Source organism: Aristolochia californica, unplaced genomic scaffold (genome assembly GCF_029961685.1).
Source record: "Aristolochia californica isolate CCGP_79_NKW_82.1479 unplaced genomic scaffold, dmAriCali1.0.hap1 SCAF_7, whole genome shotgun sequence".
In the NCBI taxonomy this organism is placed as follows: domain Eukaryota; kingdom Viridiplantae; phylum Streptophyta; class Magnoliopsida; order Piperales; family Aristolochiaceae; genus Aristolochia; species Aristolochia californica.
This window is the reverse complement of record NW_027182268.1, coordinates 6459025-6473866: the sequence shown is the minus strand read 5'-3', so window position 1 is coordinate 6473866 and position 14842 is coordinate 6459025. Positions and strand designations below refer to the sequence as shown.

Genomic DNA, 14842 nt, shown 5'->3' with positions numbered 1-14842 from the left:
TTGGGAAGTGGAAGGAGAGAGGAATCTTCCTAGGGGCTTCTGCAGACCAATACCCGGTTGGATTTGGATTTAAAACTACATGCATTGACGTGAAGCATGAAGATTTGCCATGGCAGTGGTGGTCCTTCCGAGAATCAGAGACGAACCCATTTCTTAAAGACATAAAAACAAACAGTTTACGCTCTGAAACACAGTCCACGATAACTTCCTTCTGGTTTGACTTGAACATAACTTGGCTCGCAAGTTGCCGTTTATTGTTTGCTTCGATCTTCTTCGTAAACGGAATATCGTTTGATAGAGAAAACGTGGCGATGGGAAGAATAAATAACATCAGAACGAGCATAATTACTTGTACATAATGATTCTCGAGAATCGAATCCCCAAATAGTCAAATCCGAGTAGTCTTGCACCAAATTTTGTTGAATGCTCTTGGTGGGTCAATCAAGTAACATGTTTGCTCGTCGATGAAAATTACATTTTTTTTTTTTCCTTTCTCATTATACAGAGAATAAAAACTAGTTACATGGGAAGAGACTTGAGATTCTCTTGTATAGCGGGAGAAAGCCTGACTTTCAGAGCTTCCCACCCAATTTAACAAAAAAAGAAGAAGAAGAAAAGTCTCTAAACATGGGGAATGGACATATAATTATGCATCTCCGCCAACCTCCAGAAAGTTTTTTTTTTGGGTTTCTCTGTTTCTGGGGATCTGTAGATAAATAGCTTCCGGAGAGGAATCTACACCCTCGAACGTCGACGATGAGACAGACGCTTCCACTCAACAAGCCGGTGCAAAAAATCCATCACCTGTGGAGAAAACCCAATAAAAAACTAAGCATCTGTGCAGCTGTGCGTAGACAAGAATTACGAGTGAGGAAAGATAATTAAGAAAAGGTGGGTGAAAGAGAGAGAGAGAGAGAGAGAGAGACAAACCTCGGCAGGCTCTTGGAGGGAGTATGAGGCGCTGGTGTCTTTGGGATTTTTCGAAACGAGAATACCGAACCCTTGTCCTCTCTCACGCAGGACCTAACAGATACAGAAACAGATTTCACCACCTTGACACCAGTGACTAATGTTGATCATATTTTTAATGACGGAAATGATATTAAACTGGGTAGAAAAATGACAGTTAATGGGATAAAATAATGGGTCATGAGGAGAACGATAATACCTTGAAAGCATCTTCATCGGTGCGATCGTCTCCAATATACACCGGCAATACGTCGTTACAATTGGCGAATCCTGGACAAGCACAGGAGAAATAATTTATTCGCATTCCCGTAAGTTCTGCAATCTCTTCTCGATTCTTTAATGGCGGACTAGTTTTAAGATTTTTATTCGTTTGATAACTTACCAAGTGACTCTAACAAAAATTCCAGGGCCTTCCCCTTGTCCCATTTGATGGTGGGTCGAATCTCTAATACCTGTAAATCAACAAATACCTTGTTTGAATCTTGATTTTTTTTTTTTAATTTAATGGCGGAGAGAAAGGAGACCGAAAGAGAAAGAAAGCGTATCAGAAGCAAATGGGTTGAGGCCACGTGTGCTAACCTTTCTTCCTTGGCTGAGCCTGAGCTTGGGGTACTCTTTCAGAACTGACCTGACCTGCTCGGCCAGTCCACTCCATCTCTGGAAAATGCATGCAGGGATGGATCATGAATCCAACTTTTATTAACATTTTTCTACACAAAAAGCAAGCAGAAAATGAGAGACTATGGGCTTCGTTTAGAAATTCCAAACCACCTTCTCATCCACGCAACGGAAGTGCACAGACACGCAGAATTTATTATTCTCCACCTTGGCTCCCGGAATGGATTTAGTCTTCTCCACCAGAGCTTCATAAACCTGTAAAACGGAAAGAGCAATTATAAGAAAATCCGCATACGCATATTTTTTTCTCGATTTTCTGTTGTGAAAATCATCAGCAACCGTGATCAAGCAGATACCCACCTCGTCGATCATCGGCAGGAACTCGCTTGCTGGTTGAAAGAGAAAGGATTTTTTAGCCTGGTTACAGAACAAGAAAAATGTTAACGATTCCTGTTTTTCGTAACAGACATTTGCTTTATTTTTATCCGTCGCGTTTGTCTGCTTCAGAATAGAAGTACAGAACTCACTTTCTTGTATTTCGGGCCTTTGGCCGGTCCTTTGATATCCATGCCATGGCTCCCGGCGTAGTACAGCTCTGCTAATTGTACAAAGCTGTAGACCTGAAATCAAAGAATAAAAACAAAACATGGAAATTGAAATTGAAATTCAGAAAAATTGTGGTGGTTCCGTTCTGAGTCTTGCCTTCAGGACTCGAGAAAGTCGAAGATACGGCAAATACGGAGAAGAAAAATGTACCTTGTCTCTGCACCTTCCGCTCACAATAGCGGTTGGAAAATATCTGGCAACGTCCCGTACCGCCTTTCTCATCTAATTTTCGTTGTTGGAAGCACACAAGAGAAAGAAACCCATTAGAGCTAAAAACAGAGAAGGAGCCGGAAGAACAGAGTAAGCGACGCTGGAGTGTGAAATACTTACTGCGTCAGACATGAAAGCACGATCTGGGTCTTCCACGATTGGCGAAAGCGTGCCATCGTAGTCCAGAAACATGACGATTTGCTTTCCCTTGGACGCGTTCATTATTTGCTCGAACATGCTCAGAGCTGATGGGTGATGGAGCTGAAATTTTTTCGAAACAATGAGAAAAGAAATAATGGTATTGCCTTTAGTATTCTCGTTCTTTTTCTTCACTTTCGAATCAGGCCAACGACATTAGAGTGCAAGAGGATAAACTCACAATCCAGGAACTGTCGTCCGGAGTAGCCAGAGACGGTATGGACTTGATATGAGTAGGCGAAGAGGCTCTCATGGAGTCCACCCACGCACTGATCCTAGCACCCCCACCCCCCGTCTCAAGCTTCTTCAGCAGCTTCCGCCTCGAAATGGCGATGTAACTGCCGGCCTGCTTGGTCGGCCCCGGCGGCAGCAGCGAAGATTCCGCCATGGCAACCTTTATCGCCATGTTAATGCCGGATTTCGTCAGACCTCCGGCTTCGGCAACGACCACATTTTGCTTAGTCATATTCTTCTCCCCGTTAGCCAGTGAATACAGAACTAAAGCCAGTCGAAAGCTCGACTCAAATCGAGGAATAACCACAAACCCCCCCAACAAAACCGTGTACTGTTTATCGAAATCTCGTCCGTAACGTGTCCAGGGAAGTAGCTCCAAAAATCGGTCAGATGAATCCCAACCGAGAATGAATGGGAACCAAAACACGAGCTAGAAGCAGAAGAGAAAAAGTAAAAACAGCTCCTCCGATTTCTGGGTCAAGAACACATTAGGATTCAACGCAGAGAGAGGGTTAAAAACTTGAAAACCAGACACAGTTAAGCCTTGAGAGAGAGAAAGAGACGCTGAGAGACGTGGGAGAGAGACTGGCGAGTAGTCAATTTATAGGTGCCTCGGACAGAAAAGGACAAATACTCACCAGTGAGACCGGGCCCACACTCCCACCCGGAAAATCCTGAGGGCCATGGTGGGCCCACAGGTTAGAGTCCTCCGCCGTCTTCCTCCTTCGACCGGCCCCACACCTGTCGTTCACACGTGTTCCCCTTCCTACTGTCGATGTCACACATACCCACGGATTTCGTCCGCAATTTCAAACCCGATTAATAGTCGGGCTCACGTCCGTTTCTCCGCTAGACTTTGTTAATTCCTTCAGAGTGTTGGAGAATTTGTCGGAGTCGGAGAGAGAAAATACTTTTAAAGAGAGAAAGAGAGGACTGAGTACGTTCGTTCGCCCCTTGGAAGCCCCTTGTAAAAGGGCCGAAACAAGGAGCTGAAGCTGCTCTTCGTCTTCTCTACCTAACCTGGTCCAACACAAAACCAGCGACAGCAGTTTATTTTTCAGTTTTTCTTCTGTAGTGGGTTTAAATTTTTAATGGAGGACGCAAGTAAGCTATCGACATTTGGCTTCAATCTAACTAGGCAGTAGAAACGGAGCTCCACTCCACCACCCTCGCTTTTTTTTTCTTTTCCCCGACTTTCTGCCTTTTCTTCCGTTCCAGACTTCCAATTCCAGCACACCACAGAGGCAGGAAGCCTGTAGGATGAGAGAGAATGAGAGCTTGCCTTTTGTTCTACGTACTGCGAAGTCGGTTCAACGAATCCAGACCCAGATAAATTAGTCAGTTTTTCTTTAATGGGTCGCTGTTATTTCGTTATTTTCTTTAGGATTTCTCTCTGAGTTTTTTCCTCGAACACGTGTCCGGCTTCCACGATTTCTTTTAGAATCTTTAATGGGGACTGTACTGGTCGATACCGATACCTGCCGCCTGTGACACCTGGCCCTTCCGTAACCTGACGGCAGAAGCATTCAAATTTCTCCTCTAGGAAAAGAATCGGAGAAGAAAATGGAATCCATCAAGGACACGTATCGAGAACCGCTTGGATGTTTAATCTTTCTTGCTTCGTATTTGTGTCGCTGCGTCCGTCAGTCAACATGGCGACGGGAACTTTTCCGTCCCTGACCTCTCGCTTCTTCTAACCTTCTCTGCTGCTGCATGCACTGAAGACCCCCCAAAAACGAGGAAATTGTTTGCAGTTTGTTTCCCCTTTCCTTTATAATTCGTACATGCATTGGCCTGGCCACTTTGTTTGAAAAGAAAAATAAAAGAGACGAGCAGAGAAAGAAGAAAAAGACTATAAAAGGAGAATGTTCGGCGAGGAACACCAAGAGAGGAGAATTCGTCGGTTACACATCACATTAACTTTCTCCTTTTATTCTCCCAGTTCGTAAATCCAGAAAGCAAGTGAGATTTCGGGAAAGAACAGATACCGAACGACTTATTAAATTTTTCCTTGCTCCGTCTTCTCTTCCCCATTCCTTCCGTCTTAAATGCGCCCACAAGTTATCAAACAGCCAACAGAAAAATAAAATAAAATATAATAAAATCCCTTACTTTTAATTTTTCTCTGAATTGTTCCGTCACATGTAGCATTTGCAGTTTCGAATTCCAAGCTAAAATGGGTTGCAGCATCAGTTAATGGAACCTGAATCTCTACCTTTTCATTTTTTTTCGCTGCAAGTCCTTATACGAAAGCATGAGATTCTCTTCCTCATACCTCCCCCTCAATTACAGAACCTGAAATTTTCCCTCACATGGCGACGCATATTCTAATTCTCTCCCGCTTTTGGTCAAAACTGGTGGCCTTACAAATGCTCGGAGATGACTCGGTCGGTTTGGCGGAGATTCTTAATCACAAAGTAATCCCCTTTTTTACGCCTTAATACGCGCTTTCCTTAATTTCTTATTCAACTTTTTGACGTCCTTTTTGCGCTCGCTTCTCCTTCCTCCCAGTTCTTAATCCCCGCTTAAGCTTCTAATTACCCTTAACCAGATCTTCCCTCTTTTCTCCACTTTTGAACCTCCTTCCCGGTTCGTAACGTGTTCGCAGGCTACCCAACAAGAAACATCCACGAACTCCCCCGCTTTTGCCACCGTAGAAAGCTCACCATTTCTACGTTTCACATTCTCCACCCACGTCTCACTTCTGCCACGTCTCATACACGCCGCCCGGTTCGGAACCGGTGGAATCATGGGGCCACGTGGATAATTCTCATAAACCAGAGAACGGACCGGAGAGGCACGTAAGGTTGGTCGGCGGATTCGTGAATTGTACCCCGCGGGGGCCACGGGTCCCGTGAGGGACCCTGTGTGAAGTGTCACGAAAAAAGTTGCGTTTGGCCACACGCGTCGGTAAGAAAACAAAGGCTGGGTGCTGGAACCAAAAAGATTTGTAGACAAGCATGAGAAATCTAGTTTCCTTTCGGCAAAAGCCTTTTGTTTTATTTCGATAGGGTTTCAGAGAATGTTTTTTTCTAGGGTTAGATGCCTTCACCATGCTCCCTCCAATGACTCGGAATCTTCTTTCCTGCCACCATTATATTTTAATTTAATGAGAAAAAAAACCATTATTTACCATTCACACGAGGGACACATGGAGTAGTTCGTTTGACCTAATTTGATGCAATATTTCCAAGGTGACATTCACATCGTGATTAGGTTAATAGAAAATTTTAAAAATGATTAGCAAAAAAGAAAATTATGTGTTTGTAATGAAAATTTCGGGATAAAAACGTGTCCTTCGAAATGCTAGAATGAATTAAAAATGAGTTTTCAATTACTCCGGTCGGAAAAAATAAAAATAAAATGTAATAAAAATCATCGACAAAATTATTGAAAATTTACCACTAACTATGATTGGACACTGACATAATACCAGCATATATGAGGCAATAGTGAATGCGCATCGGCCCGGTCGATATTAAATTCTTAACACTCCCCCGCACGTTGCCATTTGTGGCTCGTGGAAACAGGTGGGAGCGAGACTCGAACTCGGGACTTACTTTGCTCTGATACCCTATTGAAACCAATTGCGCTAAAACCTCAAGGCAATAATGAATGCGCAACATGAATATAAGAGGGATCGGCCTGATCGATATTAAATTCTCAACAGCATATTTATGCATAAAAACCTAAATTTACTTTGGGGTATTTTTTTTTTTCTAATCTTTCATGTACAACTAATACCGATTTCCTTTCTTCTTCATACAATTAGATAATACTAGTTTAAAAATTTGAGGAAAAGGTTGACACAGAATGTGGCCATTAACGACTGGAATTCAAAGCAAAAATGATTCGTCTGTACACCAAGTACATAGAGTTGTTATTGGGCTAGCCACTCACACTCACACTCAATCACTGAGTACAAACCTTTTCTACTCTTATTCTGAAATAATTTGAGATTCCAATCTTCATCGTTGCTATGATAGCCCTTCTTTCTCTGCAATTTTTTTTCCAAGTGAAGCGATTCCAAAAGCAAACCGTACAAGCCTGAGGTAAGAACGCAAAGCAGATTGCAACAGGGTTAACAGTGATTGTAGTCCAAGTCGCAACATGTAGAGAGGAAGGGGTCCAAGAGGGAGACCATCAACCCCAGAGGCTAGCAGCAGCAGAAGTGGCCGCCATGAACAGAGAAACCCAAGCAGGGACGGAACTCCAGAAACTCTTCTGTCACAACTTCAGTGGGGCATTCCGTCGAGCACTTACCTTGCGTGCTCGCTTGAGAGAGACCCCTTTGTCCGATCCCCTCCGTAGGCCTTTCACCTAGATGTTTCTTCATCCTTCCTCACATGAGCCTCGGCATCTAGGCCTCTTTTCATCGATTTGTCCCATCTTCTTAAAGCAAAGCTCTGAGCTTGTGCTTCAGGTAGGGTCTCCTTTTGGTTATCACACAAGTATTTCCCTCCTGCTCTTACGTGCTCACCAGTTCTTTTTTTGGGAGAACTTTGTTTTGATTCTTTGTACCTTGTTGCTTTCTTTTGATACCATAGAGCCCTTTTTTTAGTTGTATTATGCTTCTTCTAGTCTTCTCTTTTAGAAATGTGGCCAATAAATGGTAAAGGATCTAATAATAGAGACTATTCACGTGAATAAGATTCATTCATTTTACATATCCAATCTGACATTCGAATACAAGATTAGATCACATTAAAGAAAGAGTTTGCCTATGAAAATACACCTTATTCTTCATCGCGTGAATGAAATTTATTCACTTGATCCTTAGGCCTTGTAAAAGTCACTTTTCAAGTACTAGGGCTAACCGATCGACCAAATTATCTAGGTTTTATTACTATATTTTTCATTAAAAAAATTAAAATATTTTAATATAATAGAAATAGAGAAAAAGAAAAAAATCCTTAAACCAAAATTTACTAATTTATATTTTTTATTTCATAGAAAATTTACTAAAGTTAGAAGATAGCCTCAATTCCACTTTCCTTGTGGCAACCATTAAGTGAAAAAAATAAGACTAAAAGCAATAAAAAAATCTTACCTAGGAGTGAAGTACATTCCCTAATAACCAAAACCACTCTCAACCTTCCAATGTGATCTTCCAAAATCATGCACTAATCTCAAAAAGATTCACTTCAAAAGGTGAAGTAGTCACCCCTTACAATCATGCTAAATTATACCTTTGAAAGTGCAAGAAAAAGATAAACAAGATCAGGTAAGTACATTAATGATGTTGATTAGAACAGGAGAATAAGCATTTTTTAGTGCAAAGAAACATTAATAAATAGGATCTAATTATTCCTACTACTAATCCACTTTACCTTCAGATTTTTGTCTTGAGCATTACTTAATGAACTCCATTATCATTAACGTGTCCATATTATTTATGTTGATAATATTATAAATAATAGTAAATAAAAAGCTTGTTAATTTAAAAACGTTATCCCTTGGTATAAATTAATCTGAAAACTTTACAAGATATTACTTTTTTCCAGTAACAGAGCAAAATGACGTAAGGGTTTATTAGTGAACAAGTCGGAAGAGAGTCCGCTTCCTTTATAAAAAGTTTGAGTGAACGAAAGGAACGTCCAAAAAATATCGAGAGGTTGTGCACGACTCACTAAAAAAAAAGGTAGAATTAACTTCACTAAGAAAAGTTTAAGTAAACAAGTATTGTATCATCCATTGTCTCAACCGTATACTTATAGTAAAAAAAAAATATTTACACCTTCTATCTCTTATTTTCTTATGTCATCTTTTTTTGTCACGCATGAACGTATAAGAAGTAAAAAAAAATAAACGTTTAAAAAGACGAGGAGAGATGTTAGAAGCGATCTACCAGTTATTGATTGACACGTAGAGGGAGTGGAATTAATATATATTTTTTATCATAAATAAGAGGAAAAATAAAAAAAACTGAAATAAATAATCTAATAAAAAATATTTTCCCTTAAAAAAAGAATATTTAAGGTCTCATTCTTACAGGTCCACTAATTTCCTCAGTTGTCAATTTTTCCTACTCCTACTAAGACATAATCTTTGTTTTGCCTTATTTTCTCAAAATGTGGGGCAAACAGCACCCGTAAAGTAAGACGCACAAAAGAAAACAAAAATATAAAGAGAGAGAGAGAGAGAGAGAGATGAGAGAGAAAAAAACGACACGAAGTCGTTGTAACAGAAAACTGCCCCGACACTAACGGTAGTGGAATGAGGGCCCCACGAAAGAGGCCCACCACGGCGCACGCACATTTTATCTAAGATGTTGACGTGTACCTCTCAGGCCCCACCACGGCAGTGACGGAGATTCTCCCGCCACCTTTAAACAAAAGCACGAACGATTTTTGAAATCTGAATATCCGCATTACGCCCCCTCCTTTCTCTCTCGGGAAAAAAAATAAAAAAAAAAAATGAACACAAATACTGATTTCTCTGCAACTACCTCCTCAGAACCCAGATTAGATTATCATCGTCTCTGTTCTTTCAAACGGGACGAAGACTACTTCTCAGAGTCGGTAAAGATTGGCTGAAAAGAAAGAAAAGACTGCATCAAACCCAGCTTTTGAATCACTCAAATATTCTTTTGTTTTTTTCTTCTTCTGCTTCCTCGAACTTCTCCTGCTTCTGCTACTTTTTATGATTACGGTTTTCTCTTTTTTCCGTGGATGGGGTGAACCGAATCTTACCCGAACCTTCTGTAAATATTTAATCCTTATGATGAGAAGATCAACAGGGAAAATATTCTGGGGAATTTCCCGATATTTTTGATCGTTAAAAGTAGTTTATGAGATCTTTCTTTAAGTAAAGCTGATAAACGACCTCTCATTTCGAAAAAAACGGATGAAGCAGGATTCCACGCGATGCTTGCGAAAGATGCGACGTTTGAGAGTGAGAAGTAAGAAGGGCCTCTTGTGTATTTCTCTAACGTGGAAAGGGTTCAGATTTTGTGGGATAATGGCGACTGCTGAGGATTGAACGTTAAACGATCAAAAGGGTGAGTGACAAGTTCTTGGAATAAAGGGGAGATAACTGGGTTTCGGCCCTGTTGAGCATCCTCCAAGACAAGTGGTGGGGGTATTTGGATTTCAAGTTGCAGTCATGCAAGTTGCTTGAGAAGGAATATGTTAAGTAAACCGAAACATCCGTGTTAGCCACATCGGTAAGTATGAAAATTTAGTAGATATGTTACATTTTATGTCATGTTATTCTGTTAATGTTTGTATTTAGCATGTATATTGGGAGCCCCCAAGACATAAAACCTAGTCCTATTCAATGGGTTTGAATATCAAATATCTATTGACTAAGAACTTCAAATTTCCAGTGGGATTCCATCACTAAAATGATTTGCAAACCCACTTGATCGAGACATCTAGGAGGTAGAGCACACAAGGGAGGTAGAGGGTGAAAAGGATATTCATTTTCAATGCTTCATATGATTTGAGTTCCTCCTAGTTGCACTTAAAATAAGAAAAAGCTAAAACCCTTTGAAGAGACAGTGAGAGAGAGTGAGAGAAGGAGGCTCCTCAGTCACCACACCATTAGAAGCTAGAAGCTAAGAAGCTAATCTTTGTGAAATCAAATCTCCGTATCTCATCTCATTGGGTGCATAGACTCATCCACTTTCCATTGCCCAGGCCCTTGCACGCGAGCGTACTAGAAAAGAAGAGCCTCATTTGTGGCATGCAAAGTATATAAGCGATAAACAGGAAAGAAGCCATCTTTTCCTTGAACAAGTTGCTTCGTTTTATTGGGTTTCCTGTTGGTAAGGTGGAGTTACAGGTGGCGACATGTAAAAAAGAAATCGAAAATGGTGAAAGCAAGTTTTTCTAGACCGAGTTGAACTTATCATGTGGGGGAGTGTCAAAGCCCAAAACATCAAAACGCCAAGTGCAAAGCATGCTTCAGTCGAATCGCCCCTTTCACCCCCACCTTTCGGGGTAATAAAAACAAACACATAGTCGACACTGTGAGCCATGATTTCAACACAAAAAGCTCTTTCCTAGTCACTTAAAAGAAAAAAATTCTTTAGATTGATTGATTTGTTTCCCGTTTCAGTGGGGTCTTCCGTTGTGAAGATGGCTAGTTTGAATTTTTTTTTTTTTTTTTTTCTTTTCCGTTTTCGTGATCGATCATATTTTGGTGTACCCATTTGCTCCCCTCCCACAGATCTTCAATAAGTGCTTCTAAATGCTGATTTAATTTGTCATTTCAGGCAGATGGGTTTCTCCTCTTGGATGTTAATGAAACAAGCGACTACCTGCGTCATCACTGTCATCAACCTCTGATATAATAATCCATTGAGTCGCTCCTTTTTCTGGGACATGATAGAAAGGCGAGAACAAAGTCTCTTCTTTAAAACCATAAACACCATTTAGGATATAGGTATTTGTCCTTTCAATGACCCTATGGCTGTGTGTTACTTTTGGAACCAGAGTGAGAACTTTACAACTTCTTTTTGATCACCCTCTTGGTGATATTAAATACTTCCTCACAAATAGAAAACTCTTGTGGGGCTCCAAAAATGAAATCCACTACTGCTAAGGGAGATTTGATTGATTAAAGGGCACTTTTTGAAGTAGCGGAAACCCATGCTTGCTTGGTGGGAGTAAATACTTTGAGGCCTAACTACTGAGAAAGTTAGGTTTTGGAAAGAACCATCAGCCACTCAGCAAGAAAGAAAGCATTGGGTCAATGGAGTACCCACCTTGCTATCTTTGACAAGCAACCCAAATCCTTGTTCTAGTTTTCATGATTTGTAGAATTTTCAAATTATTTTGATCCCAAATCCTTTTTCAACTTTCACATTACACTTTTCCTTGCAAAGGGGAAAACAAAACCAGCTTTATGTTTGTTCTTCAGTGGGGGGAGTGTCTACATATCTCCTTTTTCTTAAAACATTAGAAGTAAATAAAAAGATAAATCTGTTTTGGCTTTGATGTCTTGACATCCTTTTATAAATTGCCATAATTTTTTCCTTTATAAAAGAACTGCTTCAGATGGTTAGAGCAATCTGACTTGTTTATGGTCACTCAATCTTGGCACTGGCTCCTGCTCATCAAACTTGGGGCAAAAGCAGGCTTGGCCTGATCATTCACTCTGCTTTCTAGCTTAGAGTGAGTCAGTCATCCACTATTAGTATCATCCACCAAAAGGGTAGATGAACTGTTCCTTGGACCTTTCAATTGGGACAAGTAACTCCCATGCTTTGCCAGAAAACCAGCTTCAGTGCTCTATGATTCCTTCCCTTGTCAACGCAGGCCAAAGATCCCAGAAAATAACAAGTGATGTAGAAACAAACTAAAGCTTCATAAAGAATTGGTGGATCTGTCTCGAGTCTTAGACTTGTGGATGGTATAGATGAGACTGATCAAAGGACGCAAGCATCAAATGTGTTGGAGACTCCAGTCTGCCTTCAGTAACTAGTCAAAGTTAAAAAGGTGAAGAGATCCTACCTATCAACTGGTCCACCACCATTACTAGGGAAAGTAGAAAAGAAAAGAAGAACAAAAAAAAGTTGGTCTTTCGGTTGCTTCATGCCCTACTCAAGAATCTCCCAGTCATATGCACTAGAAGCTTACCAAAGTGAAAGTCCCCTTCAGTCAATGCAGTTGGGTGCTCTTCCATTCAGACAGTGACAATCCCAGAAGCAACCCTTATTCTCTAGACTACTCCAAATATATTTCGTGCCGACAGGTACAAAGGAAACAACTGTGTAAAACAGTCGATCATAACTAGCTACTGTGCTCAATTAATATATCAAATTGATGTGCCAAGTAACTGAACTGAACTGAACCCAAGCGAGTGACAAAGGTTTTGCCCCCACTCGACCAAATCAGGTTCTGTCAATGGAATTGATTCAGCAAAAGCTACCATGTAAACTAACAGAGAGGATAGTGAAGTGAAGGGTGCCGACGACACTCCAGTCCATCCTTGCACATATTGACTGTGGGAGACACTGATAATTAGCTGAAACGACAAAGATTATCGTCCTCACCGCCTCCTCGAGTACGACAAATGGATCGTTCCAGCTCACCTCAAATGAGCTTCAAAGTAGTGTTAAGCTCTCTCCATGTCGACCAGAAAGCTCCTGAACTCGTAGCAAGCACTTACAGTTGAGATGAGGTAGGTGTTAATCAGACAAAACTCTTTTTTCATATGCCAGAATCTGGTGGGAATTGGGTGTCTTTTACTCTGTCAAAGTATGGTTGTAATCATCGTGTTCAAATATTTTTTGCGGATAAACTGGGATGAATCAGATGGAAGTGAAGCCGTTAGATAAGATGCAGTTATTGATCAGAAATGATGAGTTACTATATTATATGGAAAAGTTTAACATTGTTATCCGTTTGCTTTGTGGGTTAGATTGAGGATTAGAATGGATTGGGTTATCTTTGTTTTGCTTTTTCTTCTTTTCACTGTAACTTACCTCAGGTTTTGGATGATCCTTACCCACCTGCTTTTCAACAGAAAACGGCGATGCTACAATTGGGTGTCAGAGTAGCCAATCATTTTCTCCATTATCGCAGGCTTGGACTAAACTGGGTAAGACTGGAGCACGTTCAAATCTGCAGATTTTGACGTTTCAGCCAGCAAATTGATTCCGCTCACTCTTCCTTTTAACCCTACGAGCCTTTTTACTCTCTCTCCTTACCCTAAAAGTAAAAAAATTTAGCCATGTTAGTGACTTTTCCGATCAACGGTGAAAAGTAATAGGAAACATATAATTTTTATGCGAGAGATGGAATTTTTTTAATTTTGACAATTAATTTTATAATATTTTTTGCATAAAACAATTTTTCTTGAAAATTTTATTTTTCCTAATTTATTTTATTGAAATATATGAGATTGATTATTAATTTTAATTTATTTCTCTAGAAAATGCACTAACAATTCTATTTTCTAAAATTTTCCTAGAAAGACACTAATATAATTTTATCTTAAGGTTTCTTGGAAATGTGTATCATAGGAAAAAGAATTCTAGTTTTTCCTGGGATTTAAATTTTCAACTTGGACACTGACAGGGCCTTAAGGGAATTCCAAAGTTTGTCCGAGATGAAGTTTGAACAGTGAGAGCACTGACATTTGACTCTGTTTAACTCTTTACATCCTAATGTTGAATCCAATAAAAAGCCCAGATAAACCTGGACTGAAGAGTGAAGAGAAGGTCTCATGGGCCTAGCAATCGATTTGGATTTTTATTCGAATTGCTTCACAGTTGGTTCAGTTTCCTTTTAAACACTAAGATCCATAATTCGATTGTTAATTCACTATAAGCCCAAACACGCCCAGGTATTATGGGTAGGTGGCTATGGGCTGCTTAAATATATCGGACTGAATTTTTATGGCCCAAGTATAGAGCCCATGTACAGGAATCCCAAAAAAACTGGATCTAGAAATAACCCATGGGCTCTATATTCCTTTTAACCATTGAAAATTTAGGGTTTGAGTTGAAGATTAGATTTATATGAATTACAAAATATATGTTTACAATTTATATTATGTAAAATTGTATATTTTAATGAAATTTGATACTAATACAACTATTAATTTACTTATATCTTTAAAAAAATAGAGATTTTTATATCTAAAAATAATTTTTCATATTTTAAATTATTTTTCAAATAAATAATTGGTATTTTTTTTTATATTAGATGTCTTTTTCCAAATATGAATCTTTCCAAATCCGGAATACATGCAATTGATTCCATAAATTAGGTGGGTAAAATAGTTATTAAAAATATAAAATATTTTATTTTTAAATAAAATAAAATAAATAATATTAAAATCATATTTGGAATAAAATAAAATTATCCATAAAATAATTTTAATCTGATCCCATTAAACTTCATTACTATCCATTGGATCAGGACATAACAGTGTCTGGGCCAGAATGGACTAGATCTCATCCATTTTTGGGCCCAGTAGCCCTACATTGGATTAAGAACTCCCACATCAACAGCGGCAAATCGTAGCATTAATCACTGTACCAATGCCGCCTTTC

General features: G+C 39.6%; 1 protein-coding gene across 1 annotated transcript; it reads right to left on the bottom strand.

Annotated features, from left to right (window-relative positions):
* Positions 1 to 465: 465 nt before the first annotated feature.
* On the bottom strand, positions 466 to 3383 carry LOC137936118 (probable trehalose-phosphate phosphatase 6). Its single transcript, XM_068780668.1, has 11 exons — positions 2783 to 3383; positions 2524 to 2664; positions 2344 to 2415; positions 2115 to 2207; positions 1948 to 2004; positions 1741 to 1842; positions 1549 to 1626; positions 1352 to 1421; positions 1169 to 1239; positions 931 to 1023; positions 466 to 804 (listed from the first exon to the last, which is right to left on the bottom strand). The coding sequence occupies exons 1-11, from the start codon at positions 3065 to 3067 to the stop codon at positions 736 to 738; spliced, it is 1131 nt and encodes a 376-aa protein (XP_068636769.1). The 5' UTR covers positions 3068 to 3383; the 3' UTR covers positions 466 to 735.
* Positions 3384 to 14842: the final 11459 nt, after the last annotated feature.

What these genes read in the sequence shown, in the direction of transcription:
- LOC137936118 (XM_068780668.1), bottom strand. Translation starts at nt 3,067, where the DNA reads ATGACTAAGCAAAATGTGGTCGTTGCCGAAGCCGGAGGTCTGACGAAA. An exon ending in CGGACGACAGTTCCTGGATT is followed by an intron (nt 2,665 to 2,782) that starts GTGAGTTTATCC and finishes AAAAAATTTCAG; the next exon opens with CTCCATCACCCATCAGCTCT. An exon ending in GTGCTTTCATGTCTGACGCA is followed by an intron (nt 2,416 to 2,523) that starts GTAAGTATTTCA and finishes AACGAAAATTAG; the next exon opens with ATGAGAAAGGCGGTACGGGA.